The 23,459-nt window shown below is 39.0% G+C and overlaps 1 protein-coding gene across 7 annotated transcripts in view; it reads right to left on the bottom strand.

Annotated features, from left to right (window-relative positions):
• ehbp1 (EH domain binding protein 1) overlaps positions 1-22,587 on the bottom strand; it is a 126,015-nt gene extending 103,428 nt beyond the window's left edge. The window contains exons 1-5 of one of the 7 annotated variants that reach the window (XR_010915013.1): positions 22,040-22,587; positions 20,958-21,427; positions 10,268-10,325; positions 10,040-10,135; positions 7,032-7,085 (exon numbers count right to left, since the gene is read on the bottom strand). Coding sequence is in view for 6 of the 7 variants with exons in the window: in XM_067513112.1 (XP_067369213.1) it covers positions 7,032-7,085; positions 10,040-10,135; positions 10,268-10,325; positions 20,958-21,061 (312 nt within the window). In the remaining variant the exon portion in view is untranslated. The remainder of the gene's footprint in view (positions 1-7,031; positions 7,086-10,039; positions 10,136-10,267; positions 10,326-20,957; positions 21,428-22,039) is intronic. The other 6 variants (XM_067513112.1, XM_067513102.1, XM_067513120.1 and 3 more) reach the window with 6 other exon arrangements.
• Positions 22,588-23,459: the final 872 nt, after the last annotated feature.

Raw genomic sequence — 23,459 nt, 5'->3', positions numbered from 1 at the left:
GAAATACAGACAGTGAGATTATGTGGCAAGCATCCAAAAAAAAACTATGATACCAGGATGGGTGGGATTTGTTGTTAGAGAATAAGCTACAGATTTGAAGATGGTCATTTGTATTTTGTGTTTAGAATAGTGTTATAATTGTTTATTTATCATGAGCCGCAACAGCCACAGCTAAAATCTGACCTAGTTTACAGAAGCACTCTCCACTGGTGTATTTAGTGTATATTTTATTGTGGTGAGATGCATCAGCCAATAAAGTTTTGCCAAAATAGATGCATGAATGAAGCCTGATCCAAAGTTTATAGCCACAAAATCTCAAGTCACAACACACGCACACTAAGTTGTTTTGTTTTGTCTATCATGTGAAGGCCACACGGGTGGGAAAATGGATAATTTTCCCAGGTGACACCTTTGTTTTGATGTTTATTTTGGGGTCAAACGTCACACTGTATGAGGCAAAACAAAACTTGTTTGGGCTGCTTTAGACTCTGCGTGTGCGTACATGCTAGAACTGCATCTATAAATTGCAGTGGATGTGTTTGCAAGTGTGTTATACAGAGTAAGTGTACAGATACTGTGGTCTTGTGTGTGGGCCTACATGCATATTTGAAAAAGAGACGTAACATGTGTAAGATGGTGTATAGTGTGTGTGCGTGTGTGTTGCAGGGTCTGGTGACATCTGCTGCGTTGTTGGCTGGGAGCAGAGCGCAGCAGGCTGTAGGAGCCTCAGACTAAGGAGATGAAAGCCGAGGTCACAACCTGGACCAGTGGGACAAGACACACTTGCTCACACAAAACACAGATACAAAGTCACACATGCAAACGTAAAGCCACAGAGTCACAAACAACATAGACTGCATGAGCCCACACGCCAACTGCAAACGTCTCTTTCACACACACAGCACGAGGGGGGCATACAAGAACACAAGGACATAAGACTAAAAACATAAACTAGGCAAGGATAAAGCTGTAAATGCGAAGACACTAAAAGCAAAACTACAGGGACAAATAGATAAAGAGTACAGAAAAGCTGATGCAAGCACCGAAGCAAAGCCATACATCGTCATGGGGCAACAGTTTAATCAGTTTAATTAACAAATACATACATGTATGCATGTAAGCAAACGCACACATACACAGATATAAGGTATAGTTAATGCCAAGCAACAGTGCACCAAAAACGTCTATTATGGCATTCCTGCAATAAAGCCTCCCTTAAAATATCAATCTCAATCTTGATGTTTGTCCTAGTGTGTATTAATTATACAAAGTGTGCTCTTAAATGTATTTTGACACACAAACACACAAAGATAAAAAATACACAGCCTCTGAAATGGGCACCACCCACACATTCTCAGACATATACTATCCGATCACCAATATGACACCTACACAGAGACATATTAGACACATATTAAGGACACACATACACACCTCATGGTGGTGGTAGCAGTTAGTCACCAGACTAGCCATGTGACTGGCTGGTGTGGTGTGGATTAGGGGCCAATAAGCCTATTAGGACAACAGGAGGGACCACCCGGCCTCCGCAGCCACCTACAAACCACTAACGCACACACACATACACACACACACACACACACACACACACACACCACCCAAACACAAGACTGAAGCACACACAAACACAAACAATCCCCCAGACACAGATTCTCTCAGATTCTCAGAAAAACACAAACATGTCACCACAATAAAATGCACATAAATACTGATTGTATGTGCTGAGTTATACTGAGGAATAACTTGCTCTATTCTGCTGCAGAGAAAAAGTATAATTTTCTTATTCAGCCCATGAAAATACTGATCTGCTTCAATGCACAAAAAATAATTAATATAAGTTACATACATATAAAATGGCTGCGTTTAGAATTGCAGTAGTTATGTGTGTGTGCCTTAAAGTGAGCTTATATTTGTGCGCTCTGCGGAAAAAAAAAAAAAAAAAAAAAAAAGGTCCAGAAATGGGGGGTAATCAGCAGCATCTGTTGCCTCTCTGCAGGGCAATTAATTAGATTAAATTAATTTGGAAAACGTGTTTGAATGCGTGATCCCATACTAAGAGCCCCCTGCCATCCTTTACACACACACACACACACAGATTTGTCCTTCAAGCTTTTACCAAAAAAATGTTATTTAAAATAAGCATTGTGAGAACACTCTTCTTTCTGCACAATGACTGAGGCCTTTTGAGTTCTCCAAACTATTTAAGAAATGCGAAACGAGCAAAGGTGAAAACTTTGGAGACACACGCATGCACACGAGTGCAAATTAATCCCAATTTGTCGGCCTCGGCACGGGAGAAACTTTTGGGATTTCATACTTCATACCAGCTTTTGTCACCTTTGCGTGAATAGCCGAGGGCTGAAATAATTGTGTTTTTCTTCCCCAAGGCCCAGTCAGTGCTCACAAGCCACTGGCCTACGTAATATGTTCCGGGGGGGGGGTGTATGTGTGTGTGTGTGTATAGGTGATTGAGGTACATTGGCATGGTGTGTGTGTGATGACATGAGTGTGTGTAAGTGGAAGGTATGTCGCATGAAAATTCCTTTAATGGAGTTGGAGTTAGTCCACAATAGACAGGACATTATCTCAGAGTAAGGGCTAAAAAATAAAATAAAATAAAATAAATAAAAAAATAAAGAGAATGAGAGAGAGAAAAAGATAGAAAAAGAAAGCAATAACAAGGCTGAAGGGGTGACAGAAACATTATCATAAGCCACAATGAAAATCCTAGTATATTGCCAAATAAGTTAACATTGGTTTACATACTATTCATTTAAATTCCCAAACATTACATTCAAGTAAATCAAGGCAAATGTTTTGGAGGATGAACATTTTTTTTTTTTTGTAGCATTTACTGTTTAGGTTTTATATTTTTATAATAACTGAGATAAAGCCATTTGTCCTTAACATTGCCATTTCAAAATCAATATTTAAAATGTGGCAACATGTCAAAGAGTGCTAGCAGTGATTTGGCAGGGTAGGTATAGACTTGGAAATTCCTTCTTTTCTGAGTGACATTGATGTTATGTGAGGAAAAAAAAAAGGTGAAATGTGACTTGCAGGGAGAGGAGCAGGGGGAGTGGGACTTGGAGTGTGTATCACAGTATGTTTAATGTATTCAGAAATGATAGCTTCTCACTTTAAACACAACAGTCCGCTAAGCGTGTGCATGTGCGCGCGTGTTGTGTGTGTGTGTGTGTGTGTGTGTGTGTTATTTAAATACACCCACAAAGCTTTGAATATGAGGGACATTGGGCTGCCATCTCTAGCTTTGGTTGATATGCAAACGGAGAGAGAATGTACACAGACATACATGCACACATTAACCTCCCCGCATGCACATATACACACAAAAGTTTCTGTCAGCATAATACCTTCAAATATAGCTGTCCAATCTTGTGACTCTCAATTTGCCCACCTTTTTGATAATATGTGCCTATTTGAAAAGGGGTGAAAGGTAAGGGTAGAATGCAATTTAGAGATACTACTGTGTAGCCATTTTCAGCCTGCCATCTCCCTACCCCCCTCTCCACCGCTTTCTCTTCTTCTTTCTCTCTCTCTCCATCTTTTGATTATGCGATTTGCTTTGGCAGACGAACAAATAGAGGAGAGAAAAAGGTAGTGTCTGACACTGCCATTTTCAATGACAAAATACAATCTATCCAGGTCCAGTAATTCGACGGGGAGGGATTAGCCTAGTGCGAGGTTGGGGCCCCAGATTAAGATGAAGCCACAGCGCGGGGATCTTGAATTTCATCATCTCCGGAGCTCAGGCACAATGGCGTATTCTTCCTCTTTCTCCTTCGCCGTCTGATGTGGGGTCAGGAGAACTCACCTCACCTTCTTGTGTTCCTCCTCCTCCTCATACCTGCAATCACTACAACATCCATTCATTTCTTTCAACTTTAAATTAGCTCAGATACCTGATGGTTGGAGTTGGCATGTAGGATTTGACCTGTCTTTACACTCATGCACACATATGCAAAATATGATCATAAACATACAACCATGTAATAGGTCTGGATAATGTTACACCTGTTGTCACACACACGTCAACACAAACAGGCTCATGCAGCCATGCAAGGATATCTTCTCCACTGTCATATACAAACATACAGGTGGCACAAAGGGGGTGATCCAATGGATTAAGCAGTGTTTAGCTGAAAGTGGAAGGATTTCTACAGATCTTAGGGTAGACTGCCCTCTTGTGGTCTTGACAACTCCTCAAGGTCTGCTCATCTGCTGTTATTAGTGAACAGTGAAGATTTATTTTAGTTTTTCCAAACTAACACAGGATAATGGAGTTTGTTAAAACTCTCTCCACGTTTCAATAAAGCACTGATAATATAGATTACATCACCCGTGGAAATATGCACTATGGGAAGAGGATGTGTTTTGAGTTTTGTTCCTTTGCAAATTTACTATTAGACTATGAATTCACTCCTTCACATGCAGTGTCTCAGCGAATCAAAAGACTGAAGTCACAGCGGCGCAACAATCATTAGCAGTTTAACAGAAGTGGACTAATGTCTCAAGGGTTTTGTAGCAATTCAGTCGTACGATTCTCTACACCAAAATTGGGATGTGTCTAGGATAAATGAGACCACTTTGATAAAGCTACTTGTTACCTTCAAGTGTTGTTGCCATATTTTTTACTATTATGTTCAGCTAGTGAAATAGTGGACAAGATGAGAAACAGAATTAACAAAACCAAGAGGATACGCAGGAAACGTTCTTCATCTTCCAACACAAGCACATTTTTAAAATGACATGATCATCTTGAATTAAGGAAATTAAACTTTCTGTGTTGAGTGACAGTGGCCAATTTTTGTCCCAGAAAAATACGACGTGAGCTGATGCAGGAATTGTCCTTTGTCACTGCTTGTTCTTTGATGTCGGCTTGTTTTGTCACTGCCCTTTTCTCCTCTTTCCTCTGTGTTCTACATTCCAGCCGTCAGAAAGCTGATGCAGCTTTGATCCTTCTGTCATTAGTCAGGTATGCATTGACAAAAGCAAACCCAGATATTAGTATTTCTCTCTCCTCTCCTTGCTCTTTTTGTGCTCTCCCACACTCTGGCCAAAGAACACTGGCCTACCTGTCTTCTTAGCTTTTAAGATAGTGTTTTTTACTGTTGTTCTGTTGAGTTTGACATGTACCGACAGTGACTGTGACATCTAGGGTGTACTGTTATTTTCTAACTATCTTTAGACTAAGGAATGTCAGAGGTCAAGCATTATTTACTAATTATAGCCTTCTTCAAAGTCAAAATGTTTACACATCAAGAAGGTATTTGTTTGTTTCCTGAAGGATTTAGTCCTGCTATTTATGATCTCTATGAGATCATAAAAAGCTAATGTTTTCCTAAAATTCAGTAAACCTGTTGCTTATGGCTTTTCTTCATCACATATCAATAACACGCTTTAATTAAAGCAAACACAAAAGCAGTTTAGTAATAAAGTTTTTCTGAATGGTAAATTCCTCACTTTTTATTAATGCAGCAGTTTGGACAACATATCCAAAGACTTGGATTCTCGGAAGGTCAGGGCTGACAAAAGCTGTGAGAGTTCCTTTGAATGAAACACTCTAGAGAATTTTTCAGAAATCAAACTGGTCTTCTCACAAACACAAACTAAATGTGAGCAGCAGAATAAGGTTGCTTCTGTGATACGTGTCAGTGTGTATCCCACAAGGCGTCTCTCACTTCAAGTACAGGACTAAACAGAAAATACATGTGGCGGCACAAATCCAAACTGTTGAAGTGTCTGAAAGACATTGACCCCACCAAATGAAATGGCACAAACCTGTGGCTAATCTTGAACTCTGAGCTCTCAGAGTCATAGAGCACAAATATACATATATGTCTAAATGTATTACTGGGATTATTAACAAAACAGTACTTCAATAATGACATGTGCTGTTAGATTTACCTCCAGTGTCACAGAACACAAACCAATTCTAATTCAGAAAATATTGTTCCGGAGTTTAAGAGCCATTCAATCAAAGCACTGCCAAAAAGCCTATTAGTCAAATGCTTTTGAATAATTTCACATCTTGTACTTAAGGCTACACCAAGAAAATGGCAAAGTGCAAGTAATACAAAGGCCTCATTTGTTCTACATCTCTGTAATATTTAAGCACACCATGTCACAGAAGTAGTTCCAGCAGATGTATGCACCCAAGCAAATTACTTCTGAGCAGCAAGTTTCTAGTTCCCAGTTTCCTGGCAGATGGCTGAAGCATGTCTAAATAGGCTCAATTTCTCTTTCTTTTCCGCCATTCCCCTCCGTCTTCTCTCAATTCATCCCTCCCGCTCCATCAATTCCTCTCTCTTATCACCCTTCCCTGTTTTTGTTATTAACAATGAGCCCTAATTTACATCTGATACTGCATGTCATGTGACTGATTTGCAAACATTTGTTACCTCTCCTTACATCGCCTTCAACAGTAGTGTGACCAATAATACAAACGGGACAGAAGTAATTTAAACATGTGGTAAAACAAAAGAATAAAGACTATATGCAATAATAAATAAGAAATACATGGATATATAAATACTTTAAACACTCGCTGGTAGTAGCATTACTCATTGTTAGTCTATATTTATAGTTCTATATTGTTACTTTATATTTTGCACACTTAAAAATGTCTGGTCTCAGGATGTTTGTCAAAAGGCAGGCTATTACTTGCCTAAACAAGCACGCACAACACATTAAGTCACAACTTGGTTTTATCTAAGAGCATCTATTTACATAAACTAACCACATGGTGGCAGCACTGTAATGCAGGGAGAAATTACCAGGAAACAAGATGAAAAGTTGTACTTTAAATCTGTTAACGCCTGGCATGGGAAATGACAAACCAGCTGTCCTTATACAAAGGTAATCTTTGAAAAAAAAAAAAAAAAACACAACCTCTGGACAAGACTAAAGTACTGCAAAAATAAAAATTGATTGTGACTATTGATGCATTAACAATGATAGATAAAAGGACAAAGACACAGCTTAGTACTCACATTTTCAATGATAAAAGTCCACTCTTTGTCTTCAAATTCCTCTGCATGGGGATCCTGCAGAGAAAATGTACAGAGTACACAAAAAGAGCATATTACGGCAGATTGTAATCACTGCATCAAAACAACACCTTGAATATTCATGCCATTTCACTCAACCCATCTTATGCAACACTCAACCATTCTGTTACCAATGCTAAATCATTTTGTATTGGTAGAAGAATCATATTACAATAATAAATAATTTTGGACTTGCAGAACAAAGAAAACACATTGATAAGCTGAAAGACAGCTAATCTGCTTTAACAACACTCACTCTGTTCAATTACTGATTGTCTGTTAGCACTTTAATTGTTATAATCTCTAAAGACAGAGAAATGCATTTTAATGCTTATAAATTCTCATTTCAGTGTGTCCCTCTGTGTCTGTATACTGTAGCTGTGTGTCGTTCTTCTCCTGGCTTCCTCCCTGTGCAGCTGTGAGACAATGAGAGGAGACAGTAATGGAAGCAGCCCTGTCTTACTCTACCGGCTCAGATGACCTTCACTACCCTCCAGGATAAAACTACAGAAGCACATATACTGTATGCATGACCACAAATCACTGCTAGATGTATAAAGGCCTACCCTAACCCAACCCATTCCTTTTTATTTGCACGCATACACAGTGCTGCATTTTAAGTGTGTAATACACATGCACTGATAGCCATTCTTTCTGACTGCAAAAAAACAAAACAAACCAAAAAAAAACCCATCTCAAGAAATCAATATTCCTGCAGTCTGGCACAATAGACAAACATAGTGCCCACTTGGGCCAAAACAGCCATCTCAATTTATAGTATTGTCTTTGGTCTTATAGTGCTGCTGTTACATATATATTGTATATCCATGATAATATAGTAAAATAACAAGACTCATTTTTCTGTCTTTGTGCAAGCATACATTTCTCTGCTCTACCTTTTTGAAAAAAGCAGATGTGTTTAAAACCCAGGACTCACCCAGGACTGACAGACACTGTGTTTTCTGCACAGTGTCTTTTAGTATTGATTCTGTCTACATAAGCAGCAGCAAGAGCACTGTCCAATAAAGTTTCTTCTTAATTCCAGTATTTTCTTGCCATCTACGTAGTTCAGCTGAGGCTGCCTGCTGTAGCACAGCTCCCTGAGGTACAGGCTGTAAAAGAGCGGTGCTCAGCTGTTTTTACTGCAAAAGCTTCAGGCCACACAGACGTATCTTTAAATCACTGTTGGCATATGCCTTAACCTTCGGTAGATACAATGCTCAAAAATCTAAATGAAAAGTTTTCAGTTATTATAGCCTTATCAGCATTTAGCATTTTCTTTCACGTCAAAGCTGCATTCCAGCAATGTAATATTGAAGAAAGGTTTAAAACAGAGGATGCCTTGTGCCTCTGGTATCGGTTGGTCTACAAAAAGTCATACATTTCATATGATGCATCTGTTTTTACTCTGTATGCGATGAATGTTTACAATTTTCAAAATGCGTTGTTTAGGCAATCTTTCAGATCATAGTCTCTGACAGCTATGTCAGCAATATGTACATTGAATAAAATGCCTTGAAGTAATTAGGAGTCACAAGTGCAGTATACAGGCATTTTAACAATTAGAGTAGTTCTTTTTTTTTTTTTAAATCACCAGATAACTGTCTTTGCCTATAAAAGTGGTAGAGTGTCTCCTAAAAAAAAATCTAACCACTCAGAGTAATGTGAGGAGCGTCTCTAGTACTATATCCATAGAGAAATTACACCTAACTTTGTAATTCTATGCCACTTTTAGCTCATTGTTTCAGTCTTCGGCGTATTTTAGCCCCCACTGCTCTTGTGTAACACTGTAAATGGCTCTTTCCAGTAAACAAGCTAAAGCACAAGCTGACTGTTCATTTCATCTCTCAAACAAGACAGTAAAGATTAGCGAGGTAAGCTGAGTATTTTGCTAGCTAAGCCCCTACACATTTTCAATAAGAATTTGTGAAGCCCAAACCAGAACTAAAGAATGGTGAATAATAGCCTTAGGTGTCAAGATATGCAACAAATACGTGATTCTCTTGTTTCTATGTTTTCATGTAAGTTTGCTAAGACTGTACCTATAACAGCTTGATAGGCCTATGGTTTATTGGGATTGTGTTTAAGGTTTTGTGTCCCTGTGATCTAGAATAGCTCATGGCCTTAACAATGCGATTGGTAAATCCTTAAGCCTACTCCAATGATTGGAAAGAAGAAAACTTTTTTTTAAGACAACACACTTATGGATAAAAAAGGCCATGTAATTTATTATGTGGTTTTATTCAGCAGTAGTTGGTTTGAGCAATAAACGAGTCTGCTTTGGGTCTTGTTACAAAAACAGCTTTATTACTTCCTCTGGGACAGGAAGCGGAAGCAGCCTCAGGATAAATACATACCGATATGTACATCAGAGCTAAAGAAGCTTAGACTTAAAATAACTCACCAAGAAGTTGAATTTTACAAACCTTTGGAGATACAATCTTTACATTGTAGATGAGTAAGAACCTCATGTATCAAGGCTGGATTGGAATTCACAACATTGTTTTTATATTGCTGGTCATTTATAAAACTACAACCAGTAGTGTCACCAATACGAAGCAATGGCAGGTATTTAGCCTGTGGCAGGAACCATGGTTAAGACATTGAGAGAGGTAACAGGACACTGAGCTTTGAGCTGCCTGCCAGCACAGAGGCTGAGCTTGTTTAGGTAAGCTTGGCACGGTAACAAATACTTTACAAGTGTGTCTTCTACAGATGCTGCCGCATTACTATATGTATATGTATCTTCCAGTAATAAAATCCATTACAGAATTTTTATCATTTTATATGAGTAGAGTTTCCCCTCCTAAATTAAGAAAGGTTTAGCTTTAATTATACTTACAGGTTACCGTGATTCGCTGGTTCAAAGAACCCCATGTTCGATAAACAACTGCAGTCCACCTCAAACAGAGCAATGTTTGTGTCAGTGCAAGTTAAACAGCTATACCCACCTTAAAAAGAGTGACAGTGATCTCAATGTTCTCTGGTACTGGCCACACCACCACTCCTCTGTAGGGATTTTTGATGCCAGGCTGCCAGCTGTGGGACTGCAAGATACAGGGGGAAGAAAAACAAGCAAAAAAAACAAAACAATACATAATAAGGGAGGATTTTTTAATTAAATTTTGTCAGTAGGTATAAATTTGTCTCAATACACAGTTTATTAAAGTTATACAAACCTTGGATGATTTCCGCCGACTTCTCCGTGTCCAAACCACGACCAATTTGTCAGGTTGCCTGGAATAAAGATAACAGCAGACTTAGAAAAGGCAGTTCATGCATTTTATCAGCTTACAATTGGACTACTGCAATGCCTTATATAGCAGATTTTCCAAATTATCATTAGCGCATCTACAGCTGGTACAGAGTGCTGCAGCACGTTTTCTAACTAATACTCCAAGCCAGTCTTTGGCTTCCAGTCAAATTCAGGATTGATATTAAGGTTTTAACTTTTGTTTTTTAAGGCACCGAAAGGTCTTGCTCCTCCTCATTTATCCGACCTCCTAAAGCCATATAGGCAATCTAGACCATTGCGCTCACAGGACCAAAGCCTACTGGCAGTACCTCGCAAAAGATACAAGGGATGGGGTGATCGTGTTTTCTCTGTAGTAGCACCTACTCTCTAAAACAATCTTCCATTACAGCTGCGTCTGGTCATAGATTTGATGTCTTTTAAATCCAAACTCAAAACGCACCTTTTTAAGAAAGCATTTCATTTAGTGGAACATAAATGTTTATTACCATATATATTTATTTATTTGTTCACCTATTTATGTTTTATTATTTATTAATTGGTTTGTGTCTACTTTTCTTTCTTACAGTATTTTAATAGTACATTTTGTACTTGGACGGGGAGCTCAATTATTTTGGTAATTTATTAGTTTTAAATTGGTTGTTAGATTTTTATTTTTTTTAAGCATTTATCTGTGGCTCTGTAGATTATTATGTTTAATTACATTTCTGCATTTTATACCTTCTAAATCTCTTAACTGTAAAGCACTTAGGTCAACCTGATAGTTGTTGGAAAGTGCTATATAAATAAACTGTGATTTGATAACAGATAAGTAATGATGAATATTATTTTGCTTTTTTAACTCAATATCTCACCTGTCTTTGTTGCCATCTACCAACATGTTCAGGATGTCAGTCAAAGTAATAAAAGGCTGTTAACTTTACTGCTGTAGTTTGAAAAGCCTGATAAGCCTATACAGTACACATATACAACGACACATACCTGCACAGTCACACATGGTAGAAATAAATCATGAGACACAGCTAAGGGTTTGTTTCTCTGGACAACGGAACCACACACACACACACACACACACACACACACGAGTCCAAAAAAGTTGGTTTGACAGGAAGAACGTGCAGGAGGTTACATCAGCCTAACCAAGTTCAGGTCAAAGTGACACTACACTGAAAATACAGGAAACACTGTGCAACTGGACAGTTAAAGGGAATTACAGAGCCTATAATGGGAAGACAGCAATTCCTTGTCCTTATAGAGGACGCTATCCATAAAAGCACCGTCAGTCAACATAATCTAGCAACTGTTTAATGCATCAGTGGTGGTACTTATTGTAAGAGTAACCCAATTCATCCCTATCACACTCATTTTTTTCCCCTTTAAAGACTGTGACAAAAGCTAAAACACAGCAGTTAACTAGCCACCAATCTGATGAATCATGACTGGTTGAATATGTGTACCATATGTCATGTTAGACTAATTTAATTTTGCTTGTTATGATTATGTAATTTGCATGCTGATTTGTAGTTATATTTGCTACAAATCTGTGCATGGGTATGGTTTAGATAATTACACTTGCATTTCCTGACCTCACGTTGCCTTTTATAAAATTTATTTCAATTAATTAAAAAATAAAATAAAAATGATTCAGACAAGTCACAACTTCCATTACTTTTTGTTTGTATTGCATTTTTTTTTCTGTCAGTATGTATAAATGTAGTCATTAGGGATATAACACTATGTCTTTTAAACATCAAGTGATATGCAGTATTGGATTTTGTAGTGCTGAACTCATGACTGCTTTGGACCAAAGATGCACTCAGATTGACATGAAACAGTAGCAGTTAAAATGTTTTTAAATGTACGGCTTACTCACTGCCGTTTCATTAACAGCTTTACTTAAAAATCACACACTTTATACCTGACCTACTTGCCGATTTCTGATTCAGCAAAGAAAGCAGTAAGAGGATAGCTGAGATTGGGAAAGACGGAAGAGGGGAGAAAGAAAGAGAGGAAGGGCCGCTCTCTCTTTTCAAAGCCATCAGTCAGACTGTGCCCTTTGCGATCAAAACAGATGTAGCTGTGCAAACACAATCTGTGTTACTGTCACACTCCTGACTGGCTGATAAACTAGACACACACCAACACGCCAGCCATGATGGGATGAATCTATAAAATGCACTGCTCAGAGGGTGTTATCAGCAAAATTAAAAGCATTTTAACAAATGTATTATCTACTTCTTTTCGCGATATAATTTCAGCATCACAAATGCTTTGAATTGATTGCTGAATTTCCCTTTATCGTTGTATGCTTTATTATGTAACTCAGCCAGTGACTGTGCACTAATGTTGGCGATCTAAGATAAAGAAATTTAGGAGCCTAAAGTTTTTTTAGTAGCGTTTCATCTCACTAGTTAGTGGTTACCATACACTAGTGTGGCTGGGTCAATGACACAGAGTTAACACTGAAAGCACTAAAGCCAGACTAGAGTGTCTGGAGTGAAAGCTTAAAGCACCTCACTAATCGCTTGATTGTGTAGGATGCAGTTTGTGTTGACCGGAGGGGCTGAGAATTTGCATCAAGTATTTGACCTTGTGTGGGCATATTCAAGCTCAGTTCAGCCTTTAATATTTTTTGCGCATTTTCTGTACATGACATGTAAATGCCATGACATAACCTGGAAATACCACACAGATTTAATCACAGTGACAGGCTAAGTGTCTTTAAGGTCAATACTAAACCCTCTTAAGACTGCTGCTATGACAGTTTTAGCCAGTTATCCTGACATGCCCTTTATCAGATCAGACTGTAACTAAGAGACTTGTTTACAGTTTCAAATGTCTTCCAATATTTTTGTCACGTTTGTTCATTACCTTTCTCTACAGCACATGCTTTAAGGCCAGATTTGATTCTCCCTGTTGATTAATGCATTTTAGTGGGTTCACACATCACTAGTCATATCACTCTTTCAAGGCATTAATGTCAGTACTGCATCAGATGTGACAAGTGATATGCAACTACAAGTTATTGGGAGATGTAAATTGGGGCTTCAGAATATTTTCCCAGATATCTGCAGACCTCCCAGGGAAAGCCAGAAGAAATTAAGCATTAGGACAAATGTGCCCTGTTTTTTTTTTCAATCAGCTGCATTCTATTTTTGAGAAGTTCATACAGTTTATCTTAAAGGATAGTTGCACTGAGACACTCATAAATGACAGCTTAACTGCAAAGACTGATTAACTGGAGTTCAAGTGTGGCCAACTGTGGCTGAGGGGAGATACTAGGAGCAAGCAGGTAAGCTCATGACAAAAATGACTTAGACCACAGTAGTAATTAAGTGAGTGTTTTAAATGCTACAAGTGTATGCACTGTAATTAATATACATTTGTGCTACTTGTTACATTAACTGACAAGCTAATCTCTTTTTTCCCTTATGTCTTTTGCTAGATTTTTGGAAGTTTGCTCATAAATTTACTGTACATCTTTCTATGCTAACTAAATGGGTGTCTAACTTAGCTCTTGTGAGAAATCACAGCTCTCAAGCAATAAGATAAACTACAGCAAAATCGGGCAAAAAAGCAGCAAAAAAAGAATTGACATCCACTCAAAAGATAGTACAGTAAAGCCTCAGGGAGCTATCACACACACAACACGAATCACTTAGATCCTGTGCTTGGAAGCACCCCTAAAACAAAGAAGGGAGTGATAAGAAGCAGAAGTCTTTCGGGACAGTAAATCAGGCAATAAAAACTTGTAAAACAACTCCTCTCTCTTTCCCAGCTTGCTTAAAGCCTTAGGGAGAGACGGAAGCAGTTGAAATCATAACCATCATGTGCCTAAAAAAAAAATCACTTGACAGCACTGAAACAAGGAGTCATGGTGAGGACAGAAACATCCCTTTCTTAGGGCAATGTTACATGAGCAGTCAGGAGATTGTAGTTTGAGCAGTAATGTTAATTACTAATGACAATTATTTTGATGATAAACTGACTGGAAGTTTGAAATTTTGAATAATGATCATGCTTCCTGGCAAATACAAGTCTTTTCTGAATTATATTTTTGTGTCTTTCATATTATCATTGAGTCAACAGCAAAACATCTGCAGTAGCTCATGTGATATGACTGTTTGCTCACAGAATATAGGGTAAAGATTAAAATTGGTATGCAGAATGACTTCAATCAACAAGAGCTTCCAATTTTCCAAAAGTCTAAAGATTTGGTACAATTACAACAGGGGACAGACAACTCCTGCAAATGAGTACAACAGAGGGGGGAAAAAAAAAGTTGTACTTTCAAAAAAAAAGGACACATTTTTAGCCTATACCTGCATCCTAACGTTTACATGCACTACATTTTTCTAGTTAAGAACCCATTTTCTGAAATATAATATTAGTACACTTATGACTTGTGGTATTTTTCCTTGCAGTACACATTTATCAGCTCGCAGATGCTGCAACACCACTGTGCAGGCTAATAAATGGCGAGCAGTCGGCATAGCCATGTGTTTCTCCTCCTGACAGCCGCTGAGACAGACATGCCAGCACAGTTTTCATCACATTTAACACCCCATTGGTATTCTTGGCATGCTTGTGTGTGTGTGTGTTGCGGGGGGGTAGAATGCACGTTTGTGTCCATAATTGTAGCAGGGTAAGGTTGTAGCACAATTGGGTGGGTACCACTGCAAATCAGTTAAAGTGACATTACTGGAAACAGAAATTAGGGAAAGTAATGAAAAGCAAAGTGAAATGAACTTAAGTAAAAGGTAAAATGAAGAAACAATGAACACAGAGGAAGAAAAGATTGTTAAAGGAGTGTTCAGAGAGAGACTATAGTATTAGAAAATGGAAAGAGCAGCATCAATCATAATGGGAGAGCTTCCCCAAATAGCAGCATGGGACTGGGTGCAATTAATAGGACCACAAAAGGAGAAGAGGTGCAAGCTGTACTGAGGACAAAACAATCAGCAGAGTTAGCAGTAAAAGCTATAATTACTCAACTGATAAGCAAGCATTCATATTAGAACAACTCAAGTATTAACTAAAAAATACAATTATTGTTGTTTCCCTGGTTTTAGCGTCTAACTGGCAGTAAAACATTCAATTAAAATGCCCAAAAACATTCAAACAAAAACACTTGGCAAATTAGAGCCTGAATAGTAAATAGTTTGCTTATATCTTCTCTGGTTTATCAATGAAATTATTAAACTCAGAGCAACATTTTCCCCTTAATTCCTCCATAACCTGTCAAAAATGATATTGCACTGATAATTAGAAGTTGTTCAAGAATTTCTGAACAACACAAAAGAGAGCTCCGTACTATAAACTGGCAGTGAAACCATCTCCCAGTGCCAAACTTATACTCAAGAATGTGTCAAGGCCTTTGAATTTGAATAGAAGGGAGAGCCACGTCAGGCAAGCTGGCAAGAAGATGTTTGTCTGGCAGAGAAATGATGGATTCTTGCCATAATGCACACATGCTCAACAGAAGACAGCATGTCACAGCCTGACACACACTGGCCACTTCCACTAAAATAGTGAGCCCTTCAGTCAACTGACAGCTTGAGGCTTAGAGTGTGACTTCCAAGCAATGCTTAGCAATCCTTTATTTCAGTGATAATAAAGTAATAGATCAAGTGGATTCAATTTTTTGCTCATAAATATATTGATGGAATTACTCAGGTTAATGCACTACTATTGGCAGCTGCAAGATTTAAGGTTTAACTTTAAACTTATTGCAGTGTTTTGTATTTGCAAGTGTTGATCTCCAAATGGTGCTGTCGTACTATGACAAGCCACAGTTTTAATGCTGAAAAATAAATACATTCTGTTGGACCTGCAGGTAAACACTTTGAAGGAGCAGTTTAAACCCATTTGAGACAGTTGGCTTCTGTGGTGAGATTGTGTGTGTGTGTGTTTTTCAATCACTAGAAATCCCTGTGTGTCAATTTGTCATAAGTGTTTAAGCACAGTCCATTATTGAAATGAAAACCTCTTCCTTGACTAACTCGAACTTTTCCTATCTTGTCATGTGGCAGTGAGGGAAGTGGTCTTGATTAGTCATGCTTATTTGTAGTCAGATAGTATTACCATGCAATCAATAGAATCTCTGTGCTATTTCCAATGTACAAATCTCACATCCTCGCCAAGCATTTCAACACATCTGTTAGCATCAATGACACTTACAGATTTTGATGAGACTTTCAAACTATTATATACCAGAGCATCTGACTAAAAACATATTCTTGCTGAATAGCACATGTCTCAGGGGAATACTAACAGAGGGTTGAGGTTCACTGTATTTTTCCCCCCTCACATGACAGTAGCTCAGGGACAGAAAGGTGTGTGTCACGTAATGCAATTCTCCAGGTATTGCTATTTCTATGAGGTTTTGAACAAACAGTTCACTGGTCACAAGAAAATGTGCATAAAAATGGCCGTAAAACAACAGAGAACAGAAAAGATTTCACAAGGATTTCTTACGACAAGTCTGTTAAGCAGGAGGTATGATCTGGAAAACAACCGACAGAGCTTGACAACACCACTTGACACATAACCTTGCTACCTGACTAATGAGCTCTTCTCACTAATGAACATGGCTAGTCCACTGTGGGAAAAGTTTTGAGTTTAAGCAAGCCACGTGCAGTCCTGTAGCATGAGTACATTAATATGACTGAACGTTCAGAACTGGATGCTTGTTTTGGAAGCTATGAAAAAGAAATTATTTGTGCAGCTCTCGGAATGGATGTTTGCAACCATGCACCCATATCCCAGACTTTTCCACAGGTTACATTTTCATTTAGTCATTTTTTTAGACATTAAAGTCATTAATGTTTTACTGCTTAGTCTGAACTCACTCTGGAATCTAAAGATGGTGTTTGAGTAGAACACTAACTCCCTCTGCTTCCCAGGAGTCGACTTTGGCAACTAGGCCAATGATATAGACTATAAGGCTACTTTACAAACAAATTTTGATGTGAAACTCCCCTAGTGATTGGCTTCATGTGTGAAGAAAGAAAATATTAACATTTAGTGCAGAGAGAAAAACATTTAGCACGTAAAAGAAGAAAAAGCTGAGAGGAGGACTACGTTGAAAACGTTCTAAGTGATCTGGTAGTAGGCAGAAAGCTCTCTCACCAATGTAGCCACTGATGATGCACATAAAAATGCTACTGGTCATATCTCAAAAACTACAGACCCAGTGGCTGACTGACAACTTACTGCCACTCCACATAATCTTCCATCATTTTTCATCTGAAAGATGACTTTCCCAGATTCTAAAATGAAATGTACATCATTCTGTGCTATGGACAGTTGAACAAACAATCATTATGAATCATATAATATTGCAGGTCAGTGTACTGTTCTGTCACAGTGTGCAGCACAGACAACTCAAATCTAGCGTTAAGTTTCCTCCACAGAAAGAGAGAGGGGGCCTGAGACCATCAAAGAAGATTAAAGCATGAAATGTTTTTTTATCTGTTCAATAAAGTTCATACTGCAACCACATAACCTGGCCAATTTTAGATATATAAGACATTGCTTAAGCACTGAAGCTGCAAAGCTATATTTTAATGCCATGATAATGTCTCAATTGACATATTCTGACAAGGTGGTCTGTAAAACAACCAATCTACTCGGTTTACAAACAGACACTCAAAGTTCTTGATAAAAAACATTACGACATCATCACTGAAGGATTTTAGACTAACATGTCCTTAGGACTTAGTAGGCTCACAAGGAAAAAGGAAAAGTTTAGCCAGTCAGCTTTCTTTCTGAGAGCTGCTAATTTCTGCAATACCATACAGTCACACATTTGAACTTTGGATACATACAGATCCTTCAATTATGCACTTCAAACATGGTTAAGATAATCAGGTACACATAACTCTTAGTTATTGCTCACCTTAGCATAGTTCTTCCAACTTACAGTAGTTCTGTCTTTTGTTTTTCTGTTCATTGTGTATTGTTATGTACAGGTAAATGTTTTATGTTAACTCTTATCCTGTATATGCTGTATGGCCATTTTTACATGCAATTCATAATTTGTACTGAATTGGTCTGTGGTAGATTTTACTGTTCTGTTTGTGCTAACAACTAATAGTAATAATGATACTAAAGTGTTTGTTAATTTGTGTTTTGTTCTGTGTCATAATTGTGTTTTACTTGGCATTTAGCACCTTGCCCTGGGACTACAGTTGCAAAGTAGCTCAACACCTAAAGCTGGCTCCCTTCAGGGGTCGTTCCGCACGTTGATTTGGCATGAGTTTTTACGCCAGATGCCCTTCCTGCCACAACCCTTCCATTTTATCCAGGCTCAGGACCGGCACCAAGGTGGCCCTTGGTGGCTGGGCAGGACCACACCCAGTGGGGTGGCGTTCAAACCCACGGCCTTCTGCAACCCAACGCTCTACCACTGAATCACCAGACCCCCTAAACAGCTAAAACTGGCACATTTACAGAAATGTTGATTATTGTGCATTGTCCCTGTCCCAATACACAAAGTATGATAAGGGGAGTCAAGTGACTGATCACATCTAAAGCGCTGGAATCACACATGGGGAACCACTAACGCACAGCAGAATAGTAGACTTTAAGGATTATTCTACTAAGACTTTGAGCTTAGCCAAGTGTACAAAATGCGTTTATACACAAGGACCCACACTTTTATGTATGGGCATGCAAACATAGGAACTCTGACACAAAAAAGTATTCAATATTTCTTCCTGTTATTGATTTCAGAAAAGAAAAGCATGTTGGTTTCCAAAAGGCTTCAGGATTTTAAATCCATTTGAGCTCGGTGGATGGTTTCCAGGCCAGATGGAAAGTTTCTACTGCTACAGTAACATACCGTACTGATGAAGTCCAAGGTAGGCAGTGTGTCAAAGCATCCTTACACACTATGAGCCAGACATACCCAGATGCAAGATAAATATTCACTCAAAGACAGCGAACAACTCCTGATCTTCACTCTCCAACATGCACTGGATGTACTGGCACACAATCATATCAGAAGTTATTAAAATGTCAGCACAGTGAATGGCACTTTTATAGTGCACACCATCATCAACAACCCTGTGATCAGAGGATGACTGCTCTACCTCCTGAGCCACAACTGCCCCAGTGCTGGAGTCGTTAGCCCTGCCATCACAGCAAGAAGGTCGCCGCTTGGAATCTAACTGCCAGCTGTGGCTTTTTTTGTCTGGAGTTTGCACAGTCTCCCTGTGCTTGCGTGGGTTTGCCCCAGGTACTCCGGTTTACCCCACAGTCCAAAGACAAGCATGTTATGTTAAATGGTGACTGTGTATGACAGGGTGTATCCCACCCCTTGCCCCCGCGACCCTAAACATGATAAGCGGTTACACATAATGGATAGAAATAAGTTGTTTAAGTACTGTTTTACGCAGTAAAGGGGATAGGATGACTGGTACTGTCACGCACTGGCTTGTGTCTCACTAATGGAAGCATGGCATTGGCTGTGATCGAACTCTGAAAGAATGACAGACTAAATTAACAGCCAACTTAATCTGAGAACTTCATTTCAATGCATTGATGAATTTGGTTTTTTGTCTTTATAAAACACCAACCTACATGATGTAAAAACAAATGTCTATGTATACATTTCTTCCACGGAAAAACAAAAAAAAAGCCCTGCTCAGACAGCAAAACAATTCATACAACTGATTGTGTTCTTAGCCCACCCACCCTTTGCTCTGAGAAGAGATGTACATTTTTCTCATTCCATTCTCCAACACGTTAACATCTGTCCTAGGTCAAAGCTCTGTAGGGGTGTGTTAGTCACGCCTACGGCAAGCTGCTTCAGAATCCATGTCTGCAGGCTACATCTTTGCTATACAAGTTAACATAGCTGCAGGATGAAGTGTAGCATATGATAACTTATTATTATTTTTTTTACATTATGTCAGTGTGGAGATTGATTGTAATTCAGGAAACAGAATTAACTGGAAGTAGTAGAGCAAACTGGATAAAACTAGGTCTAATTTATAAACCAGTGACAATGTATTAGTACAAATAAAAGAAATACTTTCAACTGTTACTTTTTTTTGTAAACTGGACAACCTGTAAACAGAAATAGAGAAATTTGTGGTACACTAACATTTCCTAGTCAGCAGCTCATGACTATGCAGTTGAGTTTCTATGAAGGTATACCTTTCCACATCATACATATTTGCTGATTCGGCAAAACCAGGAGAATAATAGTTCCCTAAAGTCTCACAATTTACCTATTTTGTGGGAGGTCGGAAGTAAAAATCAGATTCAAAAGAGCATCACAAAAGCACGTAGTATTTTGCTCAGGGGCATTTCAGCACAGTGAGGGCAGTCTGAACCCAGCCCTTAAGGTTGAAGGGAAATCTCTGCCTATGGAAGCCTTTACTCCAGACTCAAACTAAACAAATTCAACATTGCTGCACGGGGGGGTGCATAGCATTTTTACAGGGCAGTAGGGCCCCTCCCAGCGTGCAGACACCAAGAAGACTGTGTGCAAGTGTGTGTGAATTATGGCCACCAGGAACAAACTCAGCATTTAAAGCGCAGACAGACACACAGTTATAAGCTTAAATGACAGCACTGTGGTCGCCTGTTATTTAACCAAAACTCACCATTTTTTAGTGCATTCCATCATCAGTTCCTGATAGGAAGCCACAAACTGGAATTTGGACGCATGCTTCCCCACACGTTGCAGTCTCTTCCACACCGAGGCCATGTTGCTTTGGGAACGGGTGGTGCCTGAGTACCTATCCCGTCCTGGACTTCCTTCTTTGGCTTCCTTCGCACGAATTGCCACTAATGTTTATGTGCAGCTGAGCATACCCAAACCGCATGGACATACAGTTAATGTTTTATAGCGAGCACACTGACAGAAGAAAGAGAGTGCACATCCAGTCGTGGCTGCTGGTCTTTAAAAACTGCCCGATAAATCCAAAGATAATGGCATAAAATCTCTCCAACAGTGGTTGAGCTCTAAATTGACGGCAAGCATGATTTTTATGAAGAAATCAGTCCATAGTTTCAAAAAGGATGACGAGTAATCCACTGGGTATAAATATTAAATTCCCTTCGGTGGTCCTTCCTGCAAAAGAAAGACAAGGGAGACAATAAGCACAGAAACAGCTGGACTGTAAATCTCCGGTACTCCGGAATTACGCTCTCTTTGCTATTTTATAATGCGAAACGCCAAGTAACTCCACTAAATGTTAACTACCCCCGTTATTGTGACGCTACACGTCTTTTGTTGCCATCGGATCTAACATTATCACTGTAGATGTTAAAACCCGGTTATTTTTCTACTCCGCCAACGAAACACTTGTTAATGTGTAAGAATGTGAAGAGGACACCAACACAGCGCCCAGAGGGGGTCTATTAACTGGGATACCGAGCTAACTTGGGATCTTTAATATTAAATTATAAATGTATGTACTGAAACAATGGAAGACCAGCAATTACAATTAAACTAAAACAAGTTGTCTCAACCATACTGTTTGCACTAACTGCACTGACAGACCACCACCAAAACGGAGTCGTCAAGAAACATTTTAGAAACATGGAATATTTGGTGGATTGTATCTGAATCCAGGGAGTAGTCCGAGCCGTTGCTCTTCGCTAACGGGAATGATTCAGCTGCTAAGTTATGCTAACGAGTAAACATGTGAAACTAGGTTAACCGCGCCTGTACAACACTCACCTCAATGTAAAAATCCATGGCGCTATCCGTTTTCAGAATTGGCACGGAATGTCTGTAACGAACTAGCGGTCGTGGCAGAAAGCTCAGTCCGCTTGCTAGGTAATTATCATATTCTCTGCAACAGTACCAACACCAGCCATACAGCTAGCTAGCGACGACGGCTAGCCATCGCTACACCGTACGAGCGGAAACCGTTGCCTTGTCGCTCAACACATTTGCTCCGCAGGCGGACGCAAGCTGACATAGACTAAGCAGACTGACTTAGAAAAGGTCGCATTTATTTACGTTTGTCTCAAACCAAAGTTAAACCAAAGTATCCCACCCCCCCAGGTAGGAATTCCCAGAGCAGAGTAGTCCGATAGTTGCTGATAGTTTTACCGCTCGGGTCCAAAGGAGGGAGCAAATTTCATAACACTGTAAGAGACTTCCGTTCTGGGTCTCTAAATGTACACCTAAACTCGCAAAAGTCTTGTGAATATTAGATAAACTATGTGCTACCTTATAATAACCGTGGATTAAATGTAAACATCAGCAATCGTTACTATTTTTAAAAAGACACGAACACGCTGTTTTTGTGCTGACCGTGACGACGCCGTGGTTTTATTTTAAAGGCCAATCGCCTCATTTCCGTTATTGTCTTACGTTTATCCGTTCAGCTTAGCGCGGCTGCGCCTCTCCATCGTCGCCTGCCGCCTGTGCGACGAAGGCTGGAGAAACGCCCCCGAGTGTCAGCCATTGGTGGGATTCTTGTGCCTTTTGCAGATTGATTACTGATTCATGAGGCATTTCTGGATTGTTGTGTTATCGCACTGGTTAAACCCAACATCCATCATAGACATGTAATCCCTGACTGCCACTGTAGATAAGCTTTTTTTGAATTCAAATGCCAACTGTTGGCAGTAGGATCCAAGCTATATGAAGCCCCCAAAGGAAAAGAGAAATGTAAAATTATGTTACAAAAATCAAAGTTTATTATATAGAATTTCTACACACATGTCTAAAGATATATACATTTTCTGCAAATATATGTTATTTACTCGTACTGGTTAGAAGATCACAATATTAAATGTTTTACTTTGCCTAAATAAAAAATCCAAACTACAAATATGTAAAAACATTTTCTATTATACTTTTATTGCTGACTGCTGGACACAAGGAGGAAGAAGTCCAATTCTGTTTGCTGTTGTGTGCTGGGGCAGTGGAATGGGAGCTGCAGAGTGACAACTGGAAAGTCTGGGATGAAAGCAATTTCCCCTCGGAGATTAATAAAGTAATTCTGATTCTGAAAAGTTCTCTACATTCTCTAAGCACTTTCACATCACACATGTGCAAGTAACATATTGAACAATAATTGTTTAAATTTAAGGTGATTACAGAGAAACTTTCTCTAATTAGCAGATGCAAATGAAAACAGCCATCT

The sequence above is a fragment of the Channa argus genome, chromosome 1 (assembly GCF_033026475.1).
Source record: "Channa argus isolate prfri chromosome 1, Channa argus male v1.0, whole genome shotgun sequence".
Classification (NCBI taxonomy): Eukaryota; Metazoa; Chordata; class Actinopteri; order Anabantiformes; family Channidae; genus Channa; species Channa argus.
This window is presented reverse-complemented; position numbering and strand designations above follow the sequence as displayed.